At 40.8% G+C, this 17,421-nt stretch overlaps 2 protein-coding genes across 2 annotated transcripts; both read left to right on the top strand.

Moving 5' to 3' along the window:
* Nucleotides 1-7,250: 7,250 nt before the first annotated feature.
* LOC115581357 (potassium voltage-gated channel subfamily V member 2-like) lies at nucleotides 7,251-12,208 on the top strand. The gene is made up of 2 exons (XM_030416381.1): nucleotides 7,251-8,709; nucleotides 10,597-12,208. Exons 1-2 carry the CDS (start codon nucleotides 7,375-7,377, stop codon nucleotides 10,861-10,863), a joined length of 1,602 nt encoding a protein of 533 aa, XP_030272241.1. The 5' UTR covers nucleotides 7,251-7,374; the 3' UTR covers nucleotides 10,864-12,208.
* Nucleotides 12,209-15,257: 3,049 nt separating this feature from the next.
* On the top strand, nucleotides 15,258-17,407 carry atp5meb (ATP synthase membrane subunit eb). The gene is made up of 4 exons (XM_030416446.1): nucleotides 15,258-15,411; nucleotides 16,522-16,576; nucleotides 16,782-16,880; nucleotides 16,977-17,407. The coding sequence occupies exons 1-4, from the start codon at nucleotides 15,376-15,378 to the stop codon at nucleotides 17,000-17,002; spliced, it is 216 nt and encodes a 71-aa protein (XP_030272306.1). The 5' UTR covers nucleotides 15,258-15,375; the 3' UTR covers nucleotides 17,003-17,407.
* Nucleotides 17,408-17,421: the final 14 nt, after the last annotated feature.

Here is a 17,421-nt window from a genome sequence, read left to right on the forward strand (position 1 = left end):
TATTCAAAAGGTAAGAAATAGATTCCTACATAATATGTACAAGTGCCCCGCCCCTTTCTGTGACATCACCCCCATTAAGTCATCATTCACATTTAATTTAATAAATGTTATGATAAAAGTACAGAACATAAATCAATAACACTTGAGCTGTGATGTCCAAGTTATCTGAATTCACCCAATTACAATATGAAATTAAATTAAATTCTGTTAGTATTGGAATAATAACAAATAAAGACCAGAGAAATTAAATATCAATAAAGAAAGTGATCTATTCTACTGACAGTTGTTTATCTGAGTTGGTTCTATTAGTATTTGTTTTATTTTTATTTTAGCCTCTTTTGACAAGACAGTTAAAGAGTTTACAGGAAACAGGATGAAGCAAAGGAGACCGGATCTGGACTCGAACCCAGGAAAAAGGAAAGGTGTTCTTACATGGGTCACCTGCTTTACCAACTGAGTAAGTTCCGCCCACAGATCTTCTGACGAATCCAAGTGGTGCGTGCCCTAAAGGGGCGGTTTCCCGCGCGAAGTTAGCGCATTTCCCTCCAAAACTTACAATGCCTATAATAATCACTGACAGACCTGCACTCTGGTCCCATCGGCTCTTCTCTGAGGACACGAACACGGTCAGTAAACTGCAATGTACGAATCTGCTTTATATGTCCAGTTACCTGCTCAGTACAGGTGTATTCATGTCTGTGTGTGCGGGTTAAAAGGGAGCCAGCCTCCCTTTCATGTCTGTGAGATTTGTGTTTGCCTCAAATGTTTCTGAAATAACTCTGAACAGGAAGCTGAAGACGTCTCATTTAACTGTTAAGTGTTGAGGTAAATTCGGCTGGAACATAGTCCTGTAATTATATCCAATTAAATCCGCCACTGACGTTATGTTTTGCTCAGTGCACCAAACTCCATTGTGATTTTGGGTGTTTTTTCTCTGCCGTGTTTATTACATTAATAATGCACAGTTAACTAAATTTAGGTCGCTATCTCAAAGCAAGTCGCTAGTTTTGGTAAAGTCGGCATAGTTTTTATTTATTATTTTGAACGCACGAAAGCTGTTTAGCTAACGTTTGCTAGTCAGTTTAAATGAGTGGTTACCTTATGTTATGTTAGCTAGCTGACTTTAAAGTTGTTGCAGATGCACTGCACGGTTTGGAAACACGTTAGTAGCGGCTCAGCCGCCTTTATTAACGGGTAAGGACACATGAACCGAGTACTGACACTATAACGAGCTTATAAAGACATCTGAGTCATTTAATCGTCGTGTTTTTACAGACAGGTTTGCATGTTAGCTAACGTGTGTGTCTGTTGGAGAGTGTTAGCATGACGCCATTATCGTGCTGTGTAATGTTAGCTTGTTAATACAGTCGAATATCAGAGTACAGCACAGTTAGCTAACAGGCTCCACATTAATAATGTCTCAGTATGTTAGTATGTCAGCATCTAGAAGGTCATTTTGAGCAGGTAAACTAGTTTAACACACAGTATGCAGCCTCATTGTAGCTGCACAGAATGTTTTCAGTGTGTTTGTCTCAGTTCTGGGTTAATGTGTTATTTAAACGACTGCACTGACTCCCTGTGTGTCACAAGATGTACTTTAAAGTCATATTACTCGTGTATAAAGCACTAAATGTTCTCAGGACTGAATACATTTGGTTTACCTTTAAAAACACATTCATTAAATCAGATTATTGTAGGTTTTTACAGTACAGAGTGATGTGAGACTCCTGAAGTGAACTCCCCTTTTGCCGAATGTGTCTGTACTCTGATTACATCTCCTTTTTTCCTGTTATAATCAGTATGTGTGTATATATATATACACACACATACACACACATATATGTATGTAGTCATTATGTTATATTAAAGAACTTCCTCCTCTCTCCAGGTGAACAGTGGGACTTGTCTTCAGCTTCAGGTGGAACAGCTCTGACCTGTATGGTGATCAGACCCAGAGAGGAGAGACACCTGGTCCAACAAGGTCAGTGCAGTGGAGGTGCAAAACTTAAAGGCAGAAAGTGTGAGATGTGTCAGCTGCTGTTCATTAATACTCTAAAATCAGTAAATGATTCTAGGATAGTCGAGTCTCATTCACAGGTCGTTCAATACCGACAGTTTGGGTTGGCAGAAGCCACGACAGTGTCTCTGTTAGGACACGGCTCTTTAAATTTAGTAGTATTTTAAATGTTTTTTGTTAACTGAGAGGAAATATAAACAGTCTGTCTGTTTAGAACGCCTGCATTTATTTGATCTCTTTTATATATAATATAAATGATATGATTATATTTTATTTAACATGTATATCTCCACTGTTCAGCCAAGTGGGCATTGATCATCTTGTTACAATCAAATGTTCTGCTGGGAAACTTTGAGTTCTGTCATTTCTGTGGATCCTCTTTGACAAACACCACCCACCCAAACACCGTTCAGACCAACTACACCTCCTCATGGCAAAGAACCCAAGGTGTCAAAATGGCCTCCTCATTCTCCAGATCCCAATCCAGCTGACCATCTATTGGATGCGCCAGAACCAAATCCCATCCATGTTGGGGCCCCCGTGGATCGTTCTTGGCTCAGACTGCATCCAGTGGAAGCTCAGGTGGATTGAGATCTGGGGGATCTGGAGGCCAGGGTGACACCTTGAGCTCTTTCCCACGTCCCTCGGGTCGTTCCTGAGCAGTTTTTGCAGCGTTGCAGGCGCGTTGTCCTGCTGGGGGGGCACTGCCATCCAGGAGTGCTGCTGCCATGAGGGGGTGTACTCGGTCTGCAGCTGTGTTTGGGTGACTGGTGTTTGTCAAAGAGACATCCACATGAATGCTAGGACTCCTGGTTTCACAGCCGAACATGGCATTGGAACACAATGATCCATGTTATTTATTTCACCTGTCACTGGTTCTAATGTTGTCGCTCTCAGTGTATACACATGTTGTACTTTTTTATAGATTAACAGAAAACCTCCACAAATACACTCAAAACCTCCCAAAAAAGACTAAAGATCTTCACAATGACAGACAAAATAACCATAAATACAGACAAAAATATAAAAACTCCACAAAACTTCACAAATTCGTAAAATACACAAAAACCTACACAAAGATACCAAAACCTCCACAATGACACACAAAATCTCCACAAATACACAAAAACCTCCACAATGACACACAAAATACTTACAAATACACGCAAAACCTCCACAAATACACAAAAACCTACACAAATATACTAAAACCTCCACAAATTCACAATAAAACATATACACAAATACACTCAGATTCTCCACAATGACACACAAAACCTCCACAATTACACAAAAACCTCCACAATGACACACAAAACCTCCACAAAGAGACTCAAAACCTCCACAATGACACAAAAAATCTCCAGAAATACACTAAATTTTGGCAAATACACAAACACTTCCACAATGACACAGAAAACCTCCAATCACAAAACCTCCACAAACACACAAAACCTCTACAAACAATAACAAAACCTCCACAAACAAACAAACAAACAAACACAAAACCTCCCACAAATGGACACAAAACCTCCACAAACACACAAAACCTCCACAAACACACAAAACCTCCACAAACTGACATCAAAACCTCTACAAACAAACAAACACAAAACCTCCACAAACACACAAACCTCCACAAACACAAAACCTCAACAAACACACAAAACCTCCACAAATGGACATCAAAACCTCTACAAACAAACAAACAAAAAGACACAAAACCTCCACAAAGAGACATCAAACTACCACTGCTCCTCTTTATCTTCCTGCAGGTGACGGATGAGCAGCTGAGACCAACATGTCGAGCCGTATCAGGAGACTGAAGAAGCAGGAAAACGGAGTAATGATGACAACTCCTTCAGGTCGTGCAGTTGTTTGTTGACTACAGTCTCACCTGATCAGACAGTGAGTGCTGTTGTCTTTACTGGCTTTTTATGTAATAAACCTTTTTTCTTTTAAAATTACACTCTGTTGTGGTTTTAATCCTGCTCACCCCTGATTTTTAAAGAACGTGTTGAATGTTTTGATGGAGTCCAATGTCTCCTCTAGGTGGCATTGTCAAAGCTTTAACTACATTTGATATATCAATTTATTTGTGACCAGGGCTTCCCTTCATAATCTATTCCTATTTTGGGAATGATTGATTTAGAAACAGGGCCATGTGCTGTTTAATAATGTCTGATCAGGTTAGCCTCTCTCCATGTCTTAACACAGTTATAAAGCTAACAGTAGCTCAGTGAGAGATTATAACGTTTTACCAGCAGTTGATATGAAATATACCTGAAGTGCTGCCTGTAATATCAGAAGGCAGGCAGAAACAAGGTCATTTTGAGGAGCTAATGTAGTTTATATGCTCATTATGCAGCCTGATTGTAGTCTGCACACAATGGTTTCTGTGTGTTTGAATTGCTGGTTTAATGTGTTTTTGAAGTTGCTGCACTTGAACTGACTCCCTGTGAGTCAAAAGATAGACTTTAAAATCCTATTACTGGTAAAGGACTGAATATATTTGGTTTACTTGTGCGGGGGTTTGGGAGGGTTTTTTAAAACGTTGTTCCAATATAGTTACTTATTAAAAAAAGTAGGTAAAACTGTCAGCTCATCTAATCAGTGAATAAAACATAACTACCACTTTGGCTTTCAAATAAGTAAATTAATGCATGTCTTTTATCTGTAGCTAATTATATTTGCTTTTTATCTCTTCTGTCTTTCAGTTGCTGTTTTAATGTCTTAATGTTCTAGTTCTGATTAATTTGTCTCTGAATGGCTCTACATAAATAAACTTGCCTAAGTGAGGTTTTATTTGACTGACGATTTATAGATCTCAACCTTTAGATCTCTAAACATTGTTTTAAACTGAGTACTTACTAACATGAAATAGAAAACGAAACCTGAAATAAATCCAAAAGGCATTTTAGTCAAGATATTTTACAGGCTCCTCCTCAGCTTGCACTAGTCATTGTCAAGCTTTATAAACCTACATGAGGGATTAAAACCTACATTCTTGTCTACTAAGCAGCTTTGAAACGACTGCATTTGATCCGTAAATCTTGTGGACAATAGAGACTGACAAGTAAAAAGCGTAGAGTCCAAGAGAGCAGACTATTAATCCTACCACGTACGCAGATCCATTAATGCTTTTGTTTTGTTCTCCTGCCTCCACTTTAATTGGATCAATCAGGAAAAAAAGGTTGAATAGAATTGAAATAATAACGAGTGTTCCTGACTAGTTATACACCAGAAGTTGGCTGGTGGGGTTTGTAATACATTATGACCACCTACACTCACCTTAACAATTATCCTTGAGGTCTTATTCTGTGATATAATCGTCCATTTACTATCATAAGTCATCATGATAATGATCATGACGTTTCACTGTTGGCGGTAAGGTTACAGGATACTATGAGTGTTAAACTTTGATTTATTTTAAGTCACATCTTTAATCTTTTATGACTTAAGTGGATCAGAATGGATCATGTTTAAGAAGGAAGTCAGAAATAATGAATGCATTACAATTCAGATGAATGCCCTCAAAACAAGCTCTAGATGTGGTCTTTATAGAAAATGTTACCAAAACATCTTTAATTGATGTCTGTAAAATTCCTTTTAGGACTCTTTTAATCTACTGTGAACAACATTTAATTATAATCTAAGGAGTTCCAACATCTAAAGTGAGACACAGTGAAATATTTACCTTTGACATGTTAAATGAAGCACACATAGAAAAGAGTTTGAATGCTAATATTTCAAATGTATTAATGAATTTTAATGTTTGAGATGGTTTTGGGCCTGGTTGTCATATAAACGATGGCAGGCTTTGACCACACTCTCACACATAGTTCATAGATTTCCTTAATGTGTTTTGTGTTTATGTGTATGATCAATAAGTAAACGTCTCAGCTGTGATGAGAGAAATGTTTATAAGTCAGAAAACTGAGACAATAATGTCAGTTGTTGTCCACAACAACATCTAATGAGTACAGTTAACGAGTACTGAGCTGAGTAAGGGGGAGTTTTGTTGCTGATAAAACATATTTCCTCATTCAAAAGTTACATAGTTTCACTTTAAAGACAAATTAGCAGCACAACCCTTAACAAATACTGCATATGATGTAGTTTATCAAATCTAATAAAGATGAACGTTTCCTTTTAAACCGCGGCCTCTTGCTTCTGGTGTGATCTCGGTGGTTTGCATGACAAATCCAGTTTATCTCTGGTTCTTTAGACACACTACACTAACGAGACTATCTTAAGTCTGGCTGCTCTATTTAAATGTCAATGCTTTAACAACTTAAAACCTTAATTGTTTTAACAAGTCATCGGTGGCTGGTACCAGGGATGTAAATAATAATAGGGTTTGTATAGGTGTGTAGTTTCTTAACGTCATCAGCGTGTTGCTTCACAAAAAGGCCATCTGTTAATCAGCAGGACAATAATCTAATTTCCAAGAAGAGTCAATCTGCAAGGAAAGTTAGGTTAGATTCTTGTTTTGAGTTAAATCACTAATGCCGATGTTTGTTCAGATAAGGTCACAACTTTATTGATGTTTAAATAAAAAATAAATTGTTTCTCAGATTCCGCAGCCTCAACGCACCTCAGGTCCTGAGGACACCTGCACCCCCTCCAAATCAGGAAGTAGGCTAATGCTTAAAGCCTTTATCCTCCTTTATGCCTCCAACAGCCTTCCTTTGTTCCCCTTCAGTATGGGACTCTTCAATCAAGCATTGCAGAAAAATACACATCATAAATGATTCATTGCGAATTTGAAAAAGACACTTCACCCAAAAAAAGAGAGAAAAAAATGTTTGATTTTTGTAATTTATCTGCAAAGAAAATCAGGACGAAGAGTTTTATTTTCCCTCAATGAACGAGAAAGAAACAAGACACATGGATGACATGTTCCAATCACAGCCGTCCTATATGACTTCCTCAAGTAATCTGTAGGGATTTCATAAAGATTAATGCATGGCACAGCGCTTATGATTTCATAAATAAAACTGAGGTAAACAGCACAGATTTTTGCTTATTATTTTTCTTGAAATCGTCCAAATCAGCTGCAGGGACTTTGAAGTTGATATCGTACAACATTTACAAACTAAAAGGAGGGTGAAGTCATTATGGGTATGTGGTGAGATGTGCCACACAGCCAACGTCATGTGAGCCAGGCAGCTCAGCAAGGGATAATAGTATTTAGATGTCCTGTAAGCATGCGGATCCTCTCAGTCAGCAACATTAATGGGGCCATGAGGCATCCTGCTCATGTCCTCCATGCTTAGGTAAAGGGGTATTAGACAGCAGTAATGCGGGCTGGTCTGAGCGCTCTGTCTGCTGTGTAGTCTGGGGGGTGGATAGACATGGGGACCTCCAGCAAGGTGGCAAACTTCTGGAACAGGAGGCAGAGTCTGTTCCCCAACTACAAAGTCACCGATTCGGACATTAATCGAAGACCCTCGGAGATCGCTTATCCACTCGCCAAAGAAAGCTGCGTGAAGACATGGAACTCTATGCAGGAGCTGAGCAGAGACATCTACGACATCTATGCCGAGTACGAGGATGAAGTGGACGATGGTGGTCCATGCGGCTACTCGAAACAGGTCTCACCGTCCAAGAAGAACTACATGATCAACATCAATGTCGGAGGGAAGCCCTATCAGATAGCCTACAAGACGGCTGCAAAGTATCCAAAGACCAGGATAGGACGACTGGCCACCTACACGGACCACAACATGAAGCTGGATCTGTGCGATGACTACACTGTGATCAACAACGAGTACTTCTTTGACAGGGACCCAGACGTTTTCCACAGTATCTTCAACTTCTACAGGACAGGAGTGCTCTGGATCAAGGACGAGTTGTGTCCCCGCAACTTCCTGGAGGAGATCAACTACTGGGGTGTGAGGATCAAGAACACCCACCGCTGCTGTCGCATCTCCTTCGAGGAGAGGCAGGACGATCTGAACGAGCAGCTGAAGATCCAGAGGGAGCTGGAGGCGGAGGTGGAGATTGAGGAGAACGAAGAGCTCTTCCATGACATGTTCTTGGGCCAGAAGCGCCGAGCGATCTGGAACTTGATGGAGAAACCGTTTTCATCCATCAAGGCCAAGCTGATGGCGGTGGCCTCCAGTGTGTTTGTCCTGATCTCCCTGGTAGCCATGACTCTCAACACGGTGGAGGAGATGCAGTACAGAACTGCCACAGGTCAGCTCAGTGGTAAGACATACTGGGAACATGTGGAGTCCATGTGCATCGCCTTCTTCACCATGGAGTACCTGCTTCGTCTGGTGTCCACGCCTGAGCTCAAAGCCTTCAGCAGGAGCGTGCTCAACACTGTGGACCTGATCGCCATCCTGCCTCAGTACGTGCAGGCCATCCTGGAGTTCTTCGACAACGAGGAGAACTACATGAAGCACGAAGCCGACATGCAGGCGGTGGGGCAGGTGGGGAAGCTCGGACAAGTGCTGCGGATCATGAGACTGATGCGAATCTTTCGGATCTTGAAGCTGGCCCGACACTCCACAGGCCTGCGAGCGTTTGGCTTCACTCTGCGTCAGTGCTACCAGCAAGTGGGCTGCCTCTTCCTCTTCATTGCTATGGGCATCTTCAGCTTCTCTGCCATGGTTTACACTGTGGAGCATGACATGCCACAGACAAATTTCACCAGCATCCCTCATGCATGGTGGTGGGCAGCTGTAAGTATATCTATTTAAAGGACCCAGCAGGGAAGATTCTTAAAGATCCTATTTGTAGAAGTCCCCATCTCGTCAAATACTGATGTTTTGGATCGGCTCCCAAAGTGCCAGTATTTAAAAAGTTGGATTGAGACTCAAAAATCAACTTTCGTTCAAATTAGACCTTTAAAGCAACAGTTTATTCAGTCTCTGTCTACTGATGTTAATGCGAATAGAAAGACTGTAGTCCATGAAATGTAGTCTAGATCTGGAGTTTCTCCTAAACAACTGAAGTAGCTGGATTTTAAAATGTAAAAAAATAACCAAAAGAACAAACAGAAAATGGTTCCATACAGCTCGACCAGCATAATCCAATTCTCCAGAAGCCTGAGATCCTAAATTGAATTTTAAAGATGTTTATGAAGCTGAACTGTAGTTGCTAAGCTAAAAGGGTTCAAATGCAACCCATCTGAAGTAGATGCATAAGCTTCTCCACAACTGATGGATAAATCGATAAAATTATAGAAAGAATAATCTAAAAGTGAAAAATGTATCGTTAGTGACAGCACAACAATGCTGTGTTTCATTGTACGCTCATGATGTTCTGTTGTGCTTGGAGGTTGCTGAAATTTGGGATCTCAGGGCTTCTGGGGAGTTGGATTACATTAGACGTGCTGCGTTGAGGGATTTTATATATTTTGTTTTGGTTCTTTTTAATATTTTAAATCAAGTTTTGGGTGAAATGTATTTCTGGACTACGATTAACTCGGGGGTGAGAAGATGATGACTGAATTTTCATTTTTGGCTGAACCATTAAAATCACCTCGCTATGTAAAAGACCTGAGCTAACCTCTTTACATAAGTCAAACAAAGTGTCCTGCTATCGAATTAGTTTAATGCTGACACAGTCCCTGATTGGTGTGTGAACTATTTAATGTTATTAGATTACTGTGCAGCCCTGCCTGGCCTAATAAACACAATGAGGTCAACGCTCCTACAGGACGTGCCAGCTCAGGCTTCTCTGTGTGTTGCTTGTTTGGTCAATAGGAAGTTCAAACTATAGATTTATACAGTTTTTTTTATAACTGATTTGTTAATATCAGTTTGATTCACTGCCTGTTGCCATTTATAAACCCGTGCACGGATCATTCCCCTCCCTCTCAGTCCGAGTGGTAGAATCTTTTAATCCAGTGGAAGGAAATGATAATCCTCTTAATCATAGTAATGTTTATGGTGAAGGAAACTGAGTGCTGCAGATTTCTCTCTTAAAACACTCACTGCAGTCTGTTATTAACTATGAATGGATTCTCACTAAGAGATAAAAGCAACATATGTACATTTAAAGAGACAGTTCACAAAGAAATCAAACACTTTGTCATTGACATTGTTGTTACTCTCCAGAAATCAGGACCTGGTATTCAAGATAATCCACAGACCTTGTTATGAGCAGTTTGACGAAGGAACTAATTTCTTTACTCCTTCAGTGCTTCTTTATCACAGCACTGAAGGAGTAATGTGTCGACTCATGAGGAGTCGCGAGGTTAAACATTAACGGCGTTCTCCTCAGATGAGCTGTAATGTTTGGTGTATTTAAATGTTACTATATTTTTCATTTAAAATGTAATGGCACAGTTATTTTTACTTTTATTTTTACAGAGTAGTGTTTGATAACTTAACTACACATTACTCAGAATTGTACAGTACTTAGTATCAAGAACAGCAGTCACTGAGTCTAAGAGAAGACAAACATGTATTCGCAGTGTCTCCAGTTTAAACCCACTCCTCCTCTGTTTCTTTTAAAGATTCTTTTCTTTTGCCGGCAGATTTGTAGACTACATGTGTCCATGAACGGTCCATTAAACAGAACTCTGTCTGAACCGGTCTGCTGTTCTCCTCCATCCCCTGCAGGTCAGCATCTCCACTGTGGGCTACGGAGACGTCTACCCGGAGACCATCCTGGGTCGTCTCTTCGCTTTCATCTGCATCGCGTTTGGAATCATCCTCAACGGTCTGCCCATATCCATCCTCTTCAACAAGTTCTCAGACTATTACTCCAAACTCAAGTCCAACCAATACACAGCCTCGACGAAGAAGCGAGGGAAGTTCAGAATCGCCAACAGGAGCGCTAACCGGCTCAACCAAATCTTTGGAAGCCCTCAGGGCCACGCACACTGACTTCTCTGGGACTCTTTATGACGAATGAGTGTGCATGCGTGTAAAACTGTGTGAAAGAAAAGTCTGTGACTGGAGTGAATATCTGGAACAGGTACCAGAGAGGAGGTGACACACCTGGCTTAGCTTTTGTTGTTGGGAAGCCAGTGAGGGATCACCCAGGCACATGGCTGTCTCCACCCTCTGTAAGCCAGAATGAAAGGAAATATGCCACAAGGAGGAGAGAGTGACGCTTAAATGTTTGATTTTGTTTACAGAAACGACCCAATCGCCAGAAGAAATGTTGGCAGAGTCTTAAACTTTACATTTCCTTATGTTGCAAATAAGTTTTTAGTCTTATGTTGTGACAACGCTGTGTTGATCTGGTTACGTTAAAGCACAGGCAACACTTGGTACTGATGGGAAAAGATCTTTTTTTTTGCTTAAAATTCCTGCGTCTGTCGCTCACAATGTCCTGCCTTCTTATCACAACTATCTGATGTCTGTCCCCACAAAACCTCTCGCAGTCTTGTCACACTTAATATTAATGTTAAAACACTGTTGTCTCTCATCACATCCATCCAACAACATCCCGATCTGCTGCCTCGCTGAACTCCACCACCATCTCCTCCACCTCCAACACATGCATCTGTTGTTTTCCAGGAACACAAACTGCCAACATTTGATCCATGTGACTGGGCCGACATGACATGACACCACACTGTTGTTACTAAATAGTCAAAGGCATCACAGGAAACACTCAATATCACCATGTAACATCAGGAAGTATTGGGAGGAAATGTAAACTGATGCACAACATGGCTGAAATGTTTCCATGTGACGGTGCAGCTGCACAAACATGCCGTGTTGGAACAATATAGAGCTTATGCTTACATCAAGTGATGAAATGTAACTAAGTACATTTACTCAAATGAGTAATTTACTGCTATTTTATACTTCCACTCTGCTACATTCTGGAGGCAAGTATTGTACTTTTTACTCCACCACATGCATTTAGTTACTTTACATCAGAGCCAAAGTAGTGCAATTTTAAATGGATTCATTTTAGCAGCAATCAAGAAACTAAGATTCCGATAATCAGAGAAATGCAGGTCGACCAGCAGTAAACAGAAATACAACAAGCGATTATGTATAATTTACTTTTACTTGTTCTTTTTATACCAAAGTACATTAAATGCCAGAAAATTACTTTGACTTTAATACATTTTCTTTCAGATACTGACACACCATTGATATGATATGATCTCACTGAAGTCATATTCTGATACCACATTTTCACTTTAATCTGTTACTGTCGGAATCAGATTCTAAATGTGTGAAAATATATTTTATAAGCAGTCGTTCTGAATGTGAGTCCTGCTGTTCTTCTATTTCCTCGCTTCAGGAACCGAACTGAGGAACAAACATCAGCTTCTGTCTCTGTTGTTGCTGGAATGTTTTGATGTTTGTTTCAGCTGCTTACAGAGTGCTACACCTTCAGACAGGTGCTGCTACACCTTCACTGACAGGTGCTGCTACACCTTCACTGACAGGTGCTGCTACACCTTCACTGACAGGTGCTGCTACACCTTCAGAGACAGGTGCTGCTACACCTTCAGAGAGGTGCTGCTACACCTTCAGAGACAGGTGCTGCTACACCTTCAGACAGGTGCTGCTACACCTTCAGAGAGGTGCTGCTACACCTTCACTGACAGGTGCTGCTACACCTTCACTGACAGGTGCTGCTACACCTTCAGTGACGGGTGCTGCTACACCTTCAGACAGGTGCTGCTACACCTTCTCTGACGGGTGCTGCTACACCTTCCGTGACGGGTGCTGCTACACCTTCACTGACGGGTGCTGCTACACCTTCAGTGACGGGTGCTGCTACACCTTCACTGACGGGTGCTGCTACACCTTCACTGACAGGTGCTGCTACACCTTTCAGTGACGGGTGCTGCTACACCTTCACTGACAGGTGCTGCTACACCTTCAGTGACGGGTGCTGCTACACCTTCAGTGACGGGTGCTGCTACACCTTCAGACGGGTGCTGCTACACCTTCAGAGACAGGTGCTGCTACACCTTCACTGACAGGTGCTGCTACACCTTCAGACAGGTGCTGCTACACCTTCACTGACAGGTGCTGCTACACCTTCAGACAGGTGCTGCTACACCTTCAGTGACGGGTGCTGCTACACCTTCACTGACAGGTGCTGCTACACCTTCAGACAGGTGCTGCTACACCTTCAGTGACGGGTGCTGCTACACCTTCAGACAGGTGCTGCTACACCTTCAGACAGGTGCTGCTACACCTTCACTGACGGGTGCTGCTACACCTTCAGTGACGGGTGCTGCTACACCTTCAGACAGGTGCTGCTACACCTTCACTGACGGTGCTGCTACACCTTCAGTGACAGGTGCTGCTACACCTTCACTGACAGGTGCTGCTACACCTTCAGTGACGGGTGCTGCTACACCTTCAGACAGGTGCTGCTACACCTTCAGACAGGTGCTGCTACACCTTCACTGACGGGTGCTGCTACACCTTCAGTGACGGGTGCTGCTACACCTTCAGACAGGTGCTGCTACACCTTCACTGACAGGTGCTGCTACACCTTCAGACAGGTGCTGCTACAACCTTCAGAGACAGGTGCTGCTACACCTTCACTGACAGGTGCTGCTACACCTTCACTGACGGGTGCTGCTACACCTTCACTGATGGGTGCTGCTACACCTTCACTGACGGGTGCTGCTATCACATGTGCGATAGTTTTGCCTACAGGTGATGCAGTATGATTTCATGATGCAGTGTGACGCTCTGCTCCAATAAACATTTTACTGCTTATTTAACTCTTGTCGTGATTGACTGTAAACATCTCTACTGACCTCTGCTGGATCACATCTGCTATTGCAACAAACCTTTTTTGGGTGTATGATGAGCTGAATGTTTTAGTTCAGTAATAATTACTGGTGGTGTATGATATGGATCTTTTCAGCTGATCCAATGAAATAACTTATTTCATTTTTATATTGTAAAAATAACCTGTGTTTTATGCACAACTGACGGTAACAATAACTGACATATAAGAATGATGATTTAATTGTTCTTCTTTATATACTCCTCCTCCTCCGTCTTTTCCCTCTGCTTGTTCTTCTGTTATTGGTGGATCATAAACCAACTTTCAAGGTTTAAACAGAGTTTGTAAATGCTGCTCTCGTTAAGTCAGTTGGCTCTACTGATCTGCGCCATTCCCAATAAAAAGCCTTTTCTAAATATTTCACAATATCAAGCTGATAATTTATTGGTCTGGTGTATCATGCATCCTTACATATAGAAAAGAGGAGCTCAACATTTTCTCACAGCTGCTGATTTGAGGCAGATGCATTAAAGCAACAACATCAACAAAACATGACACAAGAAAATGATCGCAAGAGGTAAGATTTGTCGAGACTGTTGGAGATATCAGGGAAGGTGTGACCGGTCTCTGATCCAATCATACTGGTTTGAGTAATAAAACCTGATATGACAAGCAAATGACATTTTCTCCAAGGAGACCATAAAGGTCTTGACTGGATAATAGATAATTTTCTAACAGAACTATGCATCTTAAAAAAAAAAGATCTTAAACATTACACAAGTTTCTTCTTGAAAATACAAAGATATATTAAATTTTTCTATATGATTTATGTATCTATAGCTATTATATCATTATTAATCAATCTAACTAGTCAATTCAATTTAAAGGAGCACTCTGTATTTTTGGTGAAAAAATATTAAATCAGGAGAGAAAGATCTTTATTGTCTTTTTAATTAAACAACATAAATAAACTGAATAAACAAACTGACCTTAAAGGACAGAAACAATTTATACGGTTTCACTGTTTATATATGGCGGACCCTGCCACCTTTCTAGCTTCAAACAGTGTTCTGGAGCTTATTTTCCACTGAGAACAGCTCGTTTATTTAATTATGGATAAAGGTTTGTATCATTACCTCGTTAATATTAGGTAAATATGCAAATTTTAAAATTCAAGAGTTTGAATTTCTTCTCCAAAATTACACAGCGCCCGTGTCAAGGTGCTTTATTGGCATGAGACATAACTAAAGCAAAGTTAAAATTAAACAATAACAATACAGACAGAATAAAGGTGATTTTCACTGTTAGGAAATTATATAAACATGTGCACAAAATAAATTACAAACATGTAGACTCGCAGTTTATACAAATAAATCTATATGTAAAAAACAGTGATGACTATATAATACATATAAAAATCATATTAATAATATAATATATAATGTAATAATAATATAATAATATAAATATATAATAAAGAAATACACTTTTACAATCTATAAATCGCCACTGAGGTGATTTTAATTTACTCCAGCAGGTGGCAGCAGCAGCTCCACAATGACGACATCGTCTCATGAGCCGCAGTGATAAAAACACAGCGAAGAAGAATACTCTCTTCCCAGAATCCTGTGCGGTGATAAAGTGACCTCTGCTAGCTGTTAGCCTGACAGGAAACTATGGCTCCTCCAGTTGCAGTGTCGCCTCTGATTAAGGTTCGTGTCGCAGAATATAGAACATAAAATGTTTTATTCTGGTTTTGATGTGAAATTAAATCTGAGCTCGTGCTTCAGTCTGTTCGCTGCACGGAGCACGCGAACCTGCTAACCGCTAGCAGAGGAGCATGCTAGCTAAGAGCTAGTTGTATCGTTGCAGCGGTAATGAAGCTTGTTGTCAATCCGAGACCTGATCAGTAAATATAGTAGTTTTTAAGTGGTCCATGGTGCACTTGTTGAATGTTAACATGCAGTGACGGAACATTGTGTTACATTTGACTTTACTGAAAGCTCCGACGATCGGCTCCATTGAAACTACTGACCGTTATAAATAGACACGTCCTTGGATAAAATACAAGACATTAAATCTATCAGAGGGTAATATATAAACGACATCTCCTCCTTTTATTTCTGCAAAACCTCACTTACAGTAAAGTATTTAATTCACCTGTATCTCCTCATGTTTTAGACTCAGTTCGTCGCCCAGTGCTGGTACTGTTCATCTTACAGGCTGTAAACAGCAGATGGACAGGATGTTCAAGTTCGGATTTTAATGAAACGCATGCTTCTTGGTGGATTCTGTTTTTGCCGAATTCAAGACATGTTTCCCACCTTTCTGCAAACCTATAATTTAACTATTTTAGATGTTTAGTTTGTGCCCACGACAAATGTATCATTAAACTGTTAGAGTGATATATGGAGTTCAGTGGGGGAAACAAGGGAATGTCTTAATCTAAGGCTTCTTGTGTTGCTGCATGATTAATTGACTTTTAACCAAAAGCACAACATGTCCAGGTTTAATATTAACATCACAAGAAGCTGCTGTTTTATAGTGAAGGACTGCAGTCCATCCAACAAATGTTATGATGCAAAAATGATTGTTCCCACTAACTTTGAGTCATATCTGTCAGAATAATCACACTATCTTTGACTGTGCAGCTTTAGCGACTAGATATTCTGGATTAGTTGTTTTTGTTCATGTAGAAGTGATGAAGCCTCTGAATGAGTCCAGTTATCTTTGCTTTAATATTATAAAAACATCCTTTCACCTGAATGACTGAGAATATACGGTACGACTCGTATTAATTAGCTTCTTTCACTCCTTCACAGACGGCAAGATATTCAGCTTTGATCGCTGGGATCATCTACGGCAAAAGGAGATATGGTGAGTTATTCTCAGTCATTGCGCACATGTTAAACACTCAGCAGCATGGTGGTACTGTGGTTAGCACTGTATCCTCACAGTGAGAAGGTCCTGGGTTCATATCCCACTGAGATCTCTGTGAGGAGTTTGCATGTTCCCCCCGTGATGTGTGAGTTTCCTCTCTTTAGTTTCCCCCTACAGTTAATGTGTGTTTCTTTTCTCTCAGATAACCTGAAGCCGATCGCAGCAGAGGAGAGAAGGATCGAGGAGGAGGAGAAAAAGGCTCGTGAGGAGCAGGAGCGCATTGCCAAGCAGCTAGCAGAAGGTAGCCTCATCAGCCTCGTCCATCACGCGTCTACATGTTCAAACATCTGCATGTTGCTCCTGTGAATCATATTTTTATCTTCCTCTCTCCTCACAGCGAGTGAAGACACCATCCTGAAGTAAAGCTGCTGAGCTCTCAGGATTTTCTATGTGCAATCCCAACCTCTGCCTCCTCCCGGAGCTGCGATGGTGAAGTCGTGTCCCGACCTGTCAGACACTCCTGTGTTTGGACGTTTTCACAGTTACCTTGAATATTACAGCTCCTCTCTGGACCACTCAGTGATGTAAACTTAGATACATGATGTAAAATAAAGCTCTTTAAGTCAGCATTTTTAGATTGCAGCCGCACTCCTAAGTTATAAAGCTTGTTTGTAATGAAGCAATCCATAAATACAGAAGTACACGATCACTGAAGTGTTTGTCTTTGTTTACGAGTGTCCGACCTCTGATTCTCCTTCAGTCACTGTTACAGATGTTACATTAAAATGAATTGATCATCACAATAAACGCAGAAGTTTTTAATTTAAATCACGTTCACTTGC

The sequence above is a fragment of the Sparus aurata genome, chromosome 5 (assembly GCF_900880675.1).
Source record: "Sparus aurata chromosome 5, fSpaAur1.1, whole genome shotgun sequence".
Taxonomy (NCBI): domain Eukaryota; kingdom Metazoa; phylum Chordata; class Actinopteri; order Spariformes; family Sparidae; genus Sparus; species Sparus aurata.